The following is a 12,187-nucleotide window of genomic DNA, read 5'->3' on the forward strand; positions in this document are numbered from 1 at the left end:
GGCGGGGGGGAGAGCTGTGGGGAGGGGGGCGTGGGCGTGCACTGGGGCGGAGGGGGAGAGCTGTGGAGAGGGGTGTGTGTGTGCGTGCACTGGGGTGGGGGTGAGCTGTGGGGAGGGGGGCGGGGGCGTGTACTGGGGAGGGGGGGAGAGCTGTGGAGGGGGGGTGTGCGCACTGGGGTGGGGGTGAGCTGTGGGGAGGGGGGTGGGTGCGTGCACTGGGGTGGGGGGGCGTTAGGGGGGCAGTGGGAAGGGGGGGTGCCGGAGAGGGCAGCTGTAACCCCCCCCCACAATCTCATCCTGCCCCAAGGAGGCGCTGCTGGGGGTGGGGAGCGAATGGGGGGGGGGCCTGGGCAGTCACCAGCAGAGATGAGCACAGCAGCCTCAGCTCTCTCCCCCCCCCCCCCCCCCCCCCCCCCCCCCCAGGTGCACGAGGAATTCAAGCAGAACGTGGAGAACATCGGCATTGAGACGCTGCTGCAGAGATTCGCCGAGAGCAAGGGCACCGGGCGCGAGAGGCCGGGTGAGGGGCACACGGGAGAGCTTGCTCTTGCATGGGGCTGAGGGGCGGGGCTTGCACTGTTGCACATGGAGGGGCGGGGCTTCCTCTTGCACGCTTTGCACGGGGCCTGGGACAGGGCGTGCTCCCCCGGGCACAGGGGAGGGGCGCGTGTCTCTGCCGGGCTGACCCCTGCCCTGCTCTCTGTTGGCAGGTGTGCTGGATTTCGACGAGTGCAGAACAGCCCCAGTGCAGGAAGGCAAGTACGTCTCTGCAGCTGGCAGCCCCATGGGTGCTGGGGCATCGCCTTGGGGGAGGCGGCCACGGGGGCAGGGAGCCGGGACGTTGGGCTCATCCCTGGGGAAGGGTTCTGGGCTGGCGGGCGGCAGAGGTGATGCCCTCAGGGAGGAGCTGGGAGCACCCGGGGCCTGGCCGTCCTGGGTCAGGGCCAGGGTTAGGGTTAGGGGGGCTCGGGGGGCGAGCCATCTCCGGGGGAAGAGGGGCTGGATCTGTGCCAGGAGCCACTCACCCGCTCTGTCCCCCGCAGGGCCCAAGAGAAGCCTCAGCAAAGCCTTCCGCATCCCCGGACTGAGCCGGAGAGACCGAGAGCGAGACGCTGTGTGAGGCCCCCTCCCCAATCCCCTTATCCATTCTCCTCCCCCCCCCGCCCTTGCTGGGCTGCTCCGGGCAGTTCCAGGGTAATTGATTCTCTCTCTCTCTTCCCCCCAGGGAGTCCCCAGACACCGACTTGGTGAGTAGCCGCCCTGGGTGACCAGCTGCCAGCTGGGGGGAAGTGGGGGGCGGATCCGGCCTGGTTCCTTCCTTTGCTGGCACCTGCCCATGGTGCTGCCAGACTCCCATGGGCCCAGCAGCTCTTGGTAGTGGGCGGCTGGGCGGCATCCGCCTGGGGCAAGTTTGGGAGTGGGGGGCAGGGAGGAGACCCCTGCTCCAGGGGTTCTGCAGCGCTGAAATCACACGTTCCCGACCCACAACCCCTGCTGTCCCAGCCCTGGGCTCTCCCCGCCCCCCCAACAGCTCTGCCGGTGCCCCTCACTCCCAACCCGCAGCCCCTGCTGCCCCCCTCACTAGCAGGCCCAGTAGATGCTCCTGGGATTGAATGGGTGATGGAGGGAGCAGGGTGGGGAGTGTGGCCTCTGACCCACCTCCCTGCCGCATTCTTCCCCCGCAGACCTGCCCAGATGTGGACGAGGAGGGATTCACTGTACGGCCTGACCTCAACCAGAGCAGTATCCTTGGGGCTGGCAGGGCCCAGCTGGGGGGTGGGAGGGACTGCTGGGGGGAAGGAAGTGGGGGACTGGGGTCAGGGCCGGCTGGTGGGGTGAATGCCCGTATGGGGCCCAGCGGGGGGTGGAGGGGGGGCAGGGGTCAGGGCCGGCTGGTGGGGCAAGTGCCAGGATGGGGCCCAGCTGGGGGTGTGAGGGGCTGCCGGGAATGGAATGGGGGGCTGGGGTCAGGGCCGGCTGGCGGGGTGAATGCCCGTATGGGGCCCAGCAGGCAGGGCGGGGGAAGGTTGGGGTCAGGGCCGGCTGGCGGGGCGAATGCCCGTATGGGGCCCAGCAGGCAGGGCGGGGGAAGGTTGGGGGCAGGGCCGGCTGGCGGGGCGAATGCCCGTATGGGACCCAGCGGGCAGGGCGAGGGAAGGTTGGGGTCAGGGCCGGCTGGCGGGGCGAATGCCCGTATGGGGCCCAGCAGGCAGGGCGGGGGAAGGCTGGGGTCGGGGCAAGCTGGCGGGGCGAATGCCCGTATGGGGCCCAGCGGGCAGGGCGAGGGAAGGTTGGGGTCAGGGCTGGCTGGCGGGGCGAATGCCCGTATGGGGCCCAGCGGGCAGGGCGAGGGAAGATTGGGGTCAGGGCCGGCTGGCGGGGCGAATGCCCATATGGGGCCCAGCGGGCAGGGCGAGGGAAGGTTGGGGTCAGGGCCGGCTGGCGGGGCGAATGCCCGTATGGGGCCCAGCGGGCAGGGCGGGGGAAGGTTGGGGGCAGGGCCGGCTGGCGGGGCGAATGCCCGTATGGGGCCCAGCAGGCAGGGCGGGGGAAGGTTGGGGTCAGGACCGGCTGGTGGGGCGAATGCCCGTAGGGGCCCAGCGGGCAGGGCGGGGGAGGGCAGGGGTAAGGGTCGTGCTGGAACCGGGGGTCAGGGCCAGCCGGGGGGTTAATCTCGTCTGCGGCTCCGTATGCTGCCCCAGCCTCAGGCGGGGCGGCCGGGGGAGATATCGGCTCAGCCCCTGGTCCCCTGCCCAGCCAGCCAGCTCCTCTCCTGCCGGGCTGGGTCCATGTCCTGGGGGTGGGGGGCAGAGGTGCCGGGCGTCCAGCTCCCCTGCTTGGCCGCAGCAGGGCAGGAACTCGGTCTCCAAACCCCCTGCGCCGGGGGGACCAAGCTGGACTCAGACCCGCAGCAGGGCCTGGGCTGAGCTCGAGGGATGTAGGCTCGGATCGGGGGGGGGGCTCCCCCGGTTTCGTGGCAGGGAGCCCCGGCCTGGCAGGACTGTCCCCAGCACGGGCCCTGTGAGCCAGGCTGGGCGAGGGTTCGGCGCCAGGCCGCCTGGGCTGGACTCCTGGGTTCAATGCAGTGAGCTGGGGTGGAGGCGACACCTAGTGGGCGTCCAGGGGAATGGCAGGCAGGGGCCCAGTGCTGCTCCTGGCCGGGGGCTTTTCCCTTGACCCCCGGCTCAGGCTCGGGCGGGACCCATGGCTGCTCGTCCAGCGACTCGGACTACGAGGACGAGGATGAGCCCCGCAAGTTCTACGTCCGCATCAAACCCCTGCAGCCCTGCGACGCTGCGGGCAGCGGCCAGGCCGCCGTGGAGCAGCTCAAGGCGACGGTGGGGAACCTGCCCCTGCCCCCCAGCACCGGGGTGAGAGCCGGGGGCTGAGCTGGGGGAAGTGGGGAGCCTCTGGGGTGCAGTGGCATGGGACCAGGCTGGTGGCTGGGAGGGGGTAGTGGTTGAAGGGGTGGCCGTGGGGCTGGGGCTGAGAGGGGAGGGGTGGGGGGGGAGTGGGGGGGAAGCCATGGGGTTGGGGCTGGGGGGGAGTGGAGGGGGTGGCCGTGGGGCTGGGGCTGGAGGGGAGTGGAAGGGGGTAGCTGTGGGGTCAAGGCTGGGGCTGGGGGGGAGTGGAGGGGGTGGCTGTGGGGCTGGGAGGGGGGGGAGTGGAGGGGGTAGCTGTGGGGTCAAGACTGGGGCCGGAGGGAAGTGGAGGGGGCGGCCGTGGGGCTGTGGAGGGGGTGGCTGTGGGGCCGGGGCTGGGAGGGGAGGGGTGGCCGTGGGGCTGGGGGCTGCAGGGCTGGGCTGCTAACTGCTGCCCTGGTGACCCCCGCCCCCCTTGTTCTCTCGCAGGGCACAGTGAAGAGACAGGTCTGCAGTAAGTGCGACTCAGCTGTCATGTCGTCGTACCCCCCCCCCCCCCCAGCTCTGAAGCAGAGGGCGCCGTGGGGGTGGACAGTGCAGATGCCAAACCCGGGTGGGGTGGGGGGAGATTGTTGTGGGTACAATGGGCTATGTGGCAGGGACCTGCCCTGCAGGGGGCGCTCACTGGGGTGCAGGGTCTCCTGGACGTGGGGAGCTCCACGCAGGGCGCCTGTGCCCCTTGCCACCCGTCTGGGGAGACGGGTGCCGATCCTGCCCTGGCAGCGCCCCCCGGAGGCTGGCTCTGCACCCCTTCCCTTGGGCAGGTCTGTGCTATCCTTTACCCAGAGCAGTTTCTTAATTTTGTGGGGACCCAGCAAGATCTCCCTCCTCCCTCTTAGCTCCGGGTGCCCTGGATAACTGGGGGCCACCCCTTCTCCATGACCCCAGCACTGCTCAGCCCTTAGTGGAGTGATTCTCCCGTCTGGGTTCAAGAGCACGGGCCCCGCTGCAGGGGGTGCTGGCGGGCACCGTGACCCCTCCCCCCGGCCATCCTTCTGAAGAGGGGGGGTCATTTTTTCACTTTGCTGTGTCGGGAGCTGTCCAGGTTCCAGTCCCTGGGCCCCCATGATGCCCTCTGTGTGGTTATTCCCCAGGGCACTTACCGGTAGCGACGACCGTCACGGTGAATGTGGACTCTGACGTGGCCCTGGGTACAGGTGAGGCCATGATGAGACAGTGGGCGGGGGGGGGGGCATGGAGGGAAACGTGGTGATTTGCAAGCCCCTCCCCTGTGGCCACATGCCCCGCCCTAGCGTGCTACAGTAGCTGGATGGTTCTTCCCAAGGCTGGGCGGTGACATTGACATGGTTAATAATGAGATCAAGGTGACCATCAGTAGGGGTCAGAGTTAACACCCATGTAAGAGGCCTGGAGGCAGCAACCCCTCCCCCCACCCCCCGTCCTGTTGGCTCAGCCTCTCTGCAGACTCAGGCAGGCAGCCCCAGAAGCTTTCACCTGCCCAAGGGGAGTTGGTGGGGCCGGCTGTGTGAGGAGAGCTGTGGCAGGTCGCTGGAGGAGTGGTTGGGGGCGGGGTGCGGTGGCTCTGTGCCCTGCCTGTAGGCTGGGACCTGGCTCAAATCCGTCTCCTTTCCTGCAGGTGAGGAGCCCGGGAAGCCGCAGCCTCCCCACCCCGCCGCGTGGACTCCCAGGTACTGGGGTGCCCTTGCCGTGGGTGGGGAGGGATGGACGTTGGAGTCCTTGTATGACGCGCCTGCTCTCCAGAGCACCCGCACCAGGCTGCTGGGGCAGCTTTGGGACCCCACGGAGCGCGGTCAGCTTGTGGAGGGCGGGGGGGGGGCTCCCAGCCCTTCCCACGCCCCCTTCGCCACAGGGCCCTCCCAGCCTGGCGTTCCCCGCAGCCAGCGCCCCAGATGTCTGGGGCAGGCGCCCTGGGGCATGGGATGGGGCCAGGAGTAAGCATGTGTCTGGGGGCCCCGCTGATCTCCCCTGCTTTGGTCCGTCCCCAGCTGCGCAGGGAAGCCCCAGCCGGACGCAGTCCCTTCCGCAGCCCTGTTCGGGCCCCCGCTGGAGTCGGCCTTCGAAGCGGAGGATTTCCCAGGTACGCGTGGGCTGCCGGTGCCCACCTCACAGGAGGGGAAACTGAGGCACGGTGCGGTGGGGACGTCCCACAGCATGTGAGAGATCCGGAGCTGGGAATAGGACCAGGACCCCTGGGTTCTGCGTTCTGGCTTCAGCTTGGAGCCAGGGCTCCCCCCGCTGGCCTTTCTGTGCAGCGCAGCCCCTGTGCTGAGCTCTGCGAAGCTGCCCCTTGCCCCTGCCCCCTCTATTTGGGGGGCAGCGGCCCTGCCCTCGCTGGCTCCGTGACGGGAACGTCGCCCTGTCTCCACAGCGTCCCGAGCCTGCGGCCTGGGCTCCAGCCCGTCTCCCTTCTCCTCCTCGTCTCCAGAGAACGTGGAAGACTCGGGGCTGGACTCCCCCTCGCACCCCCCCACGGGCCCCTCACCGGACTCCAGGCCCTGGACGCCACAGAGCCCCCTCGCCAGACGGCCCGCCAAGGGCTCCCCGCGGCTCCAAGAGGAGCGGGGCGTCCTGCCCCCCACGACGGCCGCCTCGGAGGAGCAGAGCGCCTGGCTGCCCCCGCCCGCCAGCCCCACCGGGTGGCCCCAGGACACCCCCTGCTTTGCCGCCTTCGGAGAGGACTCGGGGGCGGGGTCTCAGCACGACTCCCGTTGCCCCAGCACCACGGCCCCTTCGCCCGACCCCTCCGGGGACCCCGAGGCCTGGGCAGCCAGGCCTCCGAGTCCCGGCTCGGAGGAGGCCCTGCAGCCCTGCAAGCATGGGGCCTGCCCCCCCTCCCACTCCTCGGCCTCTCCGGTGCCCCACAGCTGCAGGGAGCCCTCCGGCCCCTCCCCGTGGACTCCCCAGGGGCCCGGCCCCAGGCTGTCAGACAGCAGCATGCCGGCGGCTGAGCCCGGTGAGTACAGCCCTGGGGGTGGGGTGGGGGGGGTTGGGTAAGGACCTGCCGCTCGGCTCCCTGCTTCGCAGAGCACGAGTGGAGCACGGCAAGGAGCAGTGACCTTCCCCCCAACTGCTCTGCCGGTGCCGCTCGATCCCACCCTGCAACCCCCTGATATCCCCCTGCTATCCCAGGCCTGGGCTCCCCCCAGCTCTGCCGGTGCCCCTCGATCCCACCCTGCAACCCCCTGATATCCCCCTGCTATCCCAGGCCTGGGCTCCCCCCAGCTCTGCTGGTGCCCCTCGATATCCCAGCTCTGGGCTCCCCCCAGCTCTGCCGGTGCCGCTCGATCCCACCCTGCAACCCCCTGATATCCCCCTGCTATCCCAGGCCTGGACTCTCTGCCCCCACAGCTCTGCCAGTGCCCCATAGTCCCAAACCGTAGCCTCTGCTATCTCAGCTCTGGGCTCCCCCCAGCTCTGCCGGTGCCCCTCAGTCCTGACCAGCGCCAGCCCCACTCTTCTCGCTCCAGGTCTCTCAGGCACTGGCCGATCCTACCCACCTGGCGCTCCTAGTGAGGAGGAAACGTGTCTGTTTAGGTGCCAGGCTGAGTTGCTTGCCCACGTGACCTGGTTCTGGTTCCTGAACTCCTGGACTGACCCCTCTGAGTGCCCGGCCCTGGCGCTTTGCTGGGTCGCGCACTCCTGCCTCTGCGTCCCCACCCCACAGCCACCTCCCGTGTGCCTCATCTCCCCCCCCCCCCCCCCCGTGTTGTGGGACGGACCTTGCCCCCCCATCTCTCACTCCTGCCTTGTACTTCCACAGATCCTCCCCCTGCCCCTACTCTGCCCAGCGCCGCCCCCAAGGTGGCCCCCCCGCGGCGATCCAGGACGAAGAGGCTATCGACGGGGCAGGCCGCCTGCAGCCACAGTGACCCGGTGGGTGGTGCTGCGCTGTGCTGGCAGGGAGCCAGAGTGTGTGTGGAGGGATGGGGAAACTGAGGCACAGAGCGAGTAAGTCATTTGTCCAGGGAGTCTGGCAGAGCTGGGGTTTGAACCCCGATCGCCTGGGTCCCAGCGCGGCGCTGTGCAGGCAACTGGCGTCGCTGACCCTTGGCGGGGACTGAGGAATTTTTCAACTTTGTCAAGAGGCGGATTCAGACTAACGGCTCTTCCCGGCCCTGCCGCGGGGCTCGGCTGCGTCTCAAGGGAAAACCAGCCATGACCTTGGGTCTCTAGGGTGGCCGATCCCCGGCCCTCGCTGAGACCCCAGAGCAGACACGAGCTCACGGGGAGGGTTCTGCACAGACCCCCTGGGGTGGCTGTTTTCTCCTGCCTGGCGGAGGCCGCGTGCTTTCCTGGGGAGTCTAACCATTAGCAGTGGGGCTGGTGCTCCTGGGTCCAGGAGGGAAGTGAGGTTTTGAAGGTAGCAGGAGACTGGGACCCAGGACCCCTGGGTTCTATTTGCAGCTCAGTCCTGACCCGCTGGATGGCCCTGCCTCAGTTTCCCCACCTGTACAATGGGGCTAACGATCCCATTTGCAAAGTGCTTTGGGATCCCAAGCCCTTGGAGTCTCCTGTCCCCTCCTTGCCCTGCCGGTGGGTTAGCCCATCCCTGGCCTGGAAGGTGACTTATCGCCCTTTGTTTTGCAGTCCCGCTCCCTGTGCCCCTCTCCCCTGTGGAATTCTGGCCCTTCCCACTCAGCTCCGGCCAGCCTGGGCGAGCGCAGCTTCTTCACGGTCTCGCAGCCGGCGCTCGGTACGTACCCCGGGGGGCGCGGGTGCCAGGCGGGAGGGGAGGGGACTGGCCCCGAGCATCGGGGTGGGGGCAGGGGGTGAACCTGTGGATAGAAGGGAGGGGGCCCAAGCCGGGGGAGGGGAAGGGGAGCTTTGGGCTGGGTTTGGTCAGAGGCTCTGGACCTGACCCCACCTCCCCTCCCACCCCCCAGGGCTCTCCCGAGGCCCCAGCCCCGTGGTGCTGGGATCCCAGGATGCACTTCCCGTGGCAACCGCCTTCACCGAGTACATCCATGCCTACTTCAAGGGTCAGGACCCTGACAGGTAAGGTGGGGGATGGGGCCCAGCCTAGGGGTGCCCTGGTTATGGGGAGGGGGAAAGAGACCGCTCGGAGGAGCGCCAGGGCTAGATATCTGCCCCCAGATCTCATGGGGCACCAGGGAGGGGGAGACAGGGACTGGATCTCTCCCTCCCTGCCCCTTCCCACAATCCCTCTGGGCGCTGGTGGGCGGACCAAGGTCCCCTGTGGTGCCAAGCTCAGAGCAGACCCTTGGGAAGCAGGGCTTGCCCCACACTGGCTGGGATCCTGTGCTTCAGTTTCACCAACCAACGTCTCGCGCCCTGTAACTGCCTGACCATGGAGTCCCAGCCCAGCCCCGGGGGTGCCCTGCTCTGTCTCGCCACCCAGGTGAGATGGTCCCTCCCGCCAAAAATCACACCAAAGCACCAGTCACTCGCCCCGGGTCAGTTGCACCTTCGATCTGGCACCGATCCCTTGTAGCCAGTCTGATCCTAGACTAGCTAAAGATTCATGAACTAGGAAAAGGAAATCGACACGCTATTGACAAGGGTAAAGCAGCCAACAAACCGGTGCCAATTTGGCTTCCAAAAGTAACAGAAGCTTCTGTGATAAACAAGCTGCGTGTGTCCTTGGGGGCTAACCCAGGCCAAGCCCTGGAGATCTGCGTCTGCCTAGCAATCCTCCTCCCCCCTTCTCCCCCCCGGAGCCCAAGCAGCGAAAAAGATCGTGTTCCTCCTCATTAGGACTTCTGATTCCTTCCTTCCTTCCTGGCTGGCGCTTTGCAGTGACAGAGCAAACACGGGGGACCCGGCCGCTTATACCCCTAATCCCCCTCCTGGCCCCGAACACGCCGAGCCCGGCCAGGTCCAGCCCTGGATCTGTCAGGGTTCAGGGGGGCCTAGGAGCTGGTCTGCCAGCGTCACACCCACATTGGGGTGGCTGGATCTCCCATCCCCCTGCCTCACCCCCGAGCCCCGGGGAATTGTGGGAATGGGGTGGGGGGAAAGATGGGAGATCCGGCCACCCCAAGGCCCTGGGGCATTGTGGGAGCTGGGAGATCCCCTCCCTCCATTCCCCCAATCCCGCGGGGGAGGGGGCTGGACTCCCCACAGGCCGTGAGGTGCTGGGCTCTCCCCTCCTGTTGCTGGGGGGGGGGGCGCTCTGAGTTAACGCCTGGCTTCCCCCCCCAGCTGTCTGGTGAAGATCACAGGCGAGCTCACCATGTCCTTCCCCGCCGGCATCGTCCGCGTCTTCAGCGGGAGCCCGTCCCCGCCCGTCCTGAGCTTCCGCCTGCTCAACACGGCACCGATCGAGCAGTTCCTGCCCAGCGCCGAGCTACTGTACAGGTACTGAGGGGGGCCCAGCTCGGCACGGAGCTGGGGGGGCCATGGGGGCTCTGCTGGGGCTCTGAGGCTGCGTCCCAGCCTGTCTGACCCGCCCCTCTCCCACCCGCAGTGACCCATCCCAGAGTGACCCCAGCACCAAGGACTTCTGGCTGAACATGCCGGCGCTGACCGGGCACCTGCAGAAGCAGGCGGAGCAGGCCCCGGCCGCCTCCTACTACAACGTGGCCCTTCTCAAGTACCAGGTGAGGCGCCAGTGGGGACGCCCCACCCGCCCGGGATCCCCCTATCCCCAGGCAGCGCCGTCAGGACTCCTGGGTTCTCTCCCCAGCTCTGGGAGGGGAGTGGGGTCAAGTGGGTTGTGGTGGGGCTGGGAGCCAGGACTCCTGGCTTCTGTCTGTGGCTCGGGGATGGGGGAGAGGGAGTCTAGTGGGTTAGATCGAGGGGGGGCTGGGAGCCAGGACTCCTGGCTTCTGTCTGTGGCTCGGGGATGGGGGAGAGGGAGTCTAGTGGGTTAGATCGAGGGGGGGCTGGGAGCCAGGACTCCTGGGTTCTGTCTGTGGCTCGGGGATGGGGGAGAGGGAGTCTAGGGGGGGCTGGGAGCCAGGACTCCTGGGTTCTGTCTGTGGCTCGGGGATGGGGGAGAGGGAGTCTAGTGGGTTAGATCGAGGGGGGGCTGGGAGCCAGGCCTCCTGGGTTCTGTCTGTGGCTCGGGGATGGGGGAGAGGGAGTCTAGTGGGTTAGATCGAGGGGGGGCTGGGAGCCAGGACTCCTGGCTTCTCTCTGTGGCTCGAGGATGGGGGAGGGGGAGTCTAGGGGGGGCTAGGAGCCAGGACTCCTGTGCTCCCCCCGGGCTCTGAGAGGAGCAGAAGCTGTTCCCAGCCCCCCACTGCCGGCCCCTCTAGCCGCTCTCTGCTCCCCTGGCAGTTCTCCAAGCTGGGCCCGAGCGCGGCCCCCCTGCAGCTGGCCGTGCGCTGGGACTGCACCGCGGCCACCACCCAGGTCAGCGTGGAGTACGGGTACAACGCCGGTGCCATGCCCGCGCCCAGGCCCCTCACCAACGTCCAGGTGCTGCTGCCCGTGGAGGAGCCGGTCGCCAATGTGCGGCTGCAGCCTGCGGCCAGCTGGTGAGAGCCGGGGGGAAGCTCGGGGGGCATGTTGGTGGGGAGGGGCTGGGCAGGGGACAGCTGGGAGTCCTGGTGGGGAGGAAGGACGGGGCGGGGGCAGGAGGAGCCTGGAGGCCCTGGCGGGTGGGGAAGAGGGATGGGAAGGGGGAACAGGAGGCGGCTGAGGCCCATGGCGGGGGAGGAAGGGTGGGAGGCAGGAGGTGGCTGAGGGCCCTGGGGGGTGGGGAAGGCGGTACAGGAGGCAGCTGGGGGCCATGGGGGGGAGGGACAGGGGGCAGGAGGTGGTTGGGGGCCATGGGGAGGGGGAGGGACAGGGGGCAGGAGGTGGTTGGGGGCCATGGGGAGGGGGAGGGACGGGGGGCAGGAGGTGGCTGAGGGCACTGGGGGGTGGGGAAGGGGGGACAGGAGGCAGCTGGGGGCCATGGGGGGGGATGGGGGACCCTGGGGGGGAAGGGAGATCAGGTAATGGCTGGCGCTGTGTGCACCCCCAGCCCTCGCCCGGCGGGATGATGTCCCCCGTCCCCCCCGTCTCTCTCGCCCCGCAGGAACCTGGAGGAGAAGCGGTTGTTGTGGAGGCTGCTGGACGTTCCTGGGGTCCCGGATCGTGGCGGTGAGAGCTCTCGGCGCTCCCCGCCGGGTTGGGGGGGCAGCTGTGTCGGGGGGGCGGGGTCTGAGCCACCTTCCCTCCAACGCTGGGGCTGCTGGGGGCTGAGCGTCAGCTGCAAACCCAAGGCCCTTGGCCCTGACACCCACAGGCCATAGCAGCTCCTGGGGGGGCTGGTAGTGGGGCACGGCGCCTCCTGCTGGCCAGGCGCCAGCTCCTGGTTCTGAACAGGGTTTGCTGGGCGAGCTAAGGGCAAGGGTGGCCGGTGGCTCTTAGCAGCTGACCCTCTTGCCACCCCAACCCCAGGGTGTGTCAGCCCCTCCCCCCGGCTCGGTGCTCTGGAGTCTGTTCTCCCCCCGGGTGGGCAGGGTCTGAACCCCCAGTGAGATCCTGAGCCCCATCTCTCGGCCTCGGTCCCCAGGCTGCGGCCGCCTCTCTGCCAGCTGGGAGCCCCTCTACGGCCCCAGCAAACCCAGCCCCGTGGCGGCCCAGTTCACCAGCGAAGGCAGCACCCTGTCGGGCGTGGAGGTGGAGCTGGCGGGCAGCGGGTACAGGATGTCGCTGGTGAAGAAGAGATTCGCCACAGGTAACCGCAGCGGCTGGGCACGTCCGTGGTTGGGGGGAGAGGACGCTTCCCCCTGCTTGCATGTGAAGAACTCCTCTCCCTCCTGTCCATTGCTGTGCCTCAGTTTCCCCTCTCATCCTTTGTTTAGAGTGGAAGCTCTTTTTGGAGCCAG

At 68.5% G+C, this 12,187-nt stretch overlaps 1 protein-coding gene across 6 annotated transcripts in view; it reads left to right on the top strand.

The window, feature by feature from the left end:
• FCHO1 (FCH and mu domain containing endocytic adaptor 1) overlaps nt 1-12,187 on the top strand; it is a 31,537-nt gene that overhangs the window by 18,684 nt on the left and 666 nt on the right. For all 6 annotated transcript variants that reach the window (XM_065578301.1, XM_065578305.1, XM_065578302.1 and 3 more), the window contains 19 exons: nt 424-520; nt 711-755; nt 1,044-1,116; nt 1,226-1,247; nt 1,686-1,743; nt 3,190-3,371; nt 3,852-3,876; nt 4,517-4,579; nt 5,020-5,071; nt 5,390-5,481; nt 5,773-6,357; nt 7,165-7,277; nt 7,992-8,097; nt 8,288-8,399; nt 9,567-9,722; nt 9,832-9,964; nt 10,647-10,846; nt 11,392-11,456; nt 11,872-12,036. In XM_065578301.1, the coding sequence (XP_065434373.1) occupies nt 424-520; nt 711-755; nt 1,044-1,116; nt 1,226-1,247; nt 1,686-1,743; nt 3,190-3,371; nt 3,852-3,876; nt 4,517-4,579; nt 5,020-5,071; nt 5,390-5,481; nt 5,773-6,357; nt 7,165-7,277; nt 7,992-8,097; nt 8,288-8,399; nt 9,567-9,722; nt 9,832-9,964; nt 10,647-10,846; nt 11,392-11,456; nt 11,872-12,036 (2,344 nt within the window). The remainder of the gene's footprint in view (nt 1-423; nt 521-710; nt 756-1,043; nt 1,117-1,225; nt 1,248-1,685; nt 1,744-3,189; nt 3,372-3,851; nt 3,877-4,516; nt 4,580-5,019; nt 5,072-5,389; nt 5,482-5,772; nt 6,358-7,164; nt 7,278-7,991; nt 8,098-8,287; nt 8,400-9,566; nt 9,723-9,831; nt 9,965-10,646; nt 10,847-11,391; nt 11,457-11,871; nt 12,037-12,187) is intronic.

This window comes from Chrysemys picta, chromosome 25 (genome assembly GCF_011386835.1).
Source record: "Chrysemys picta bellii isolate R12L10 chromosome 25, ASM1138683v2, whole genome shotgun sequence".
Taxonomy (NCBI): Eukaryota; Metazoa; Chordata; order Testudines; family Emydidae; genus Chrysemys; species Chrysemys picta.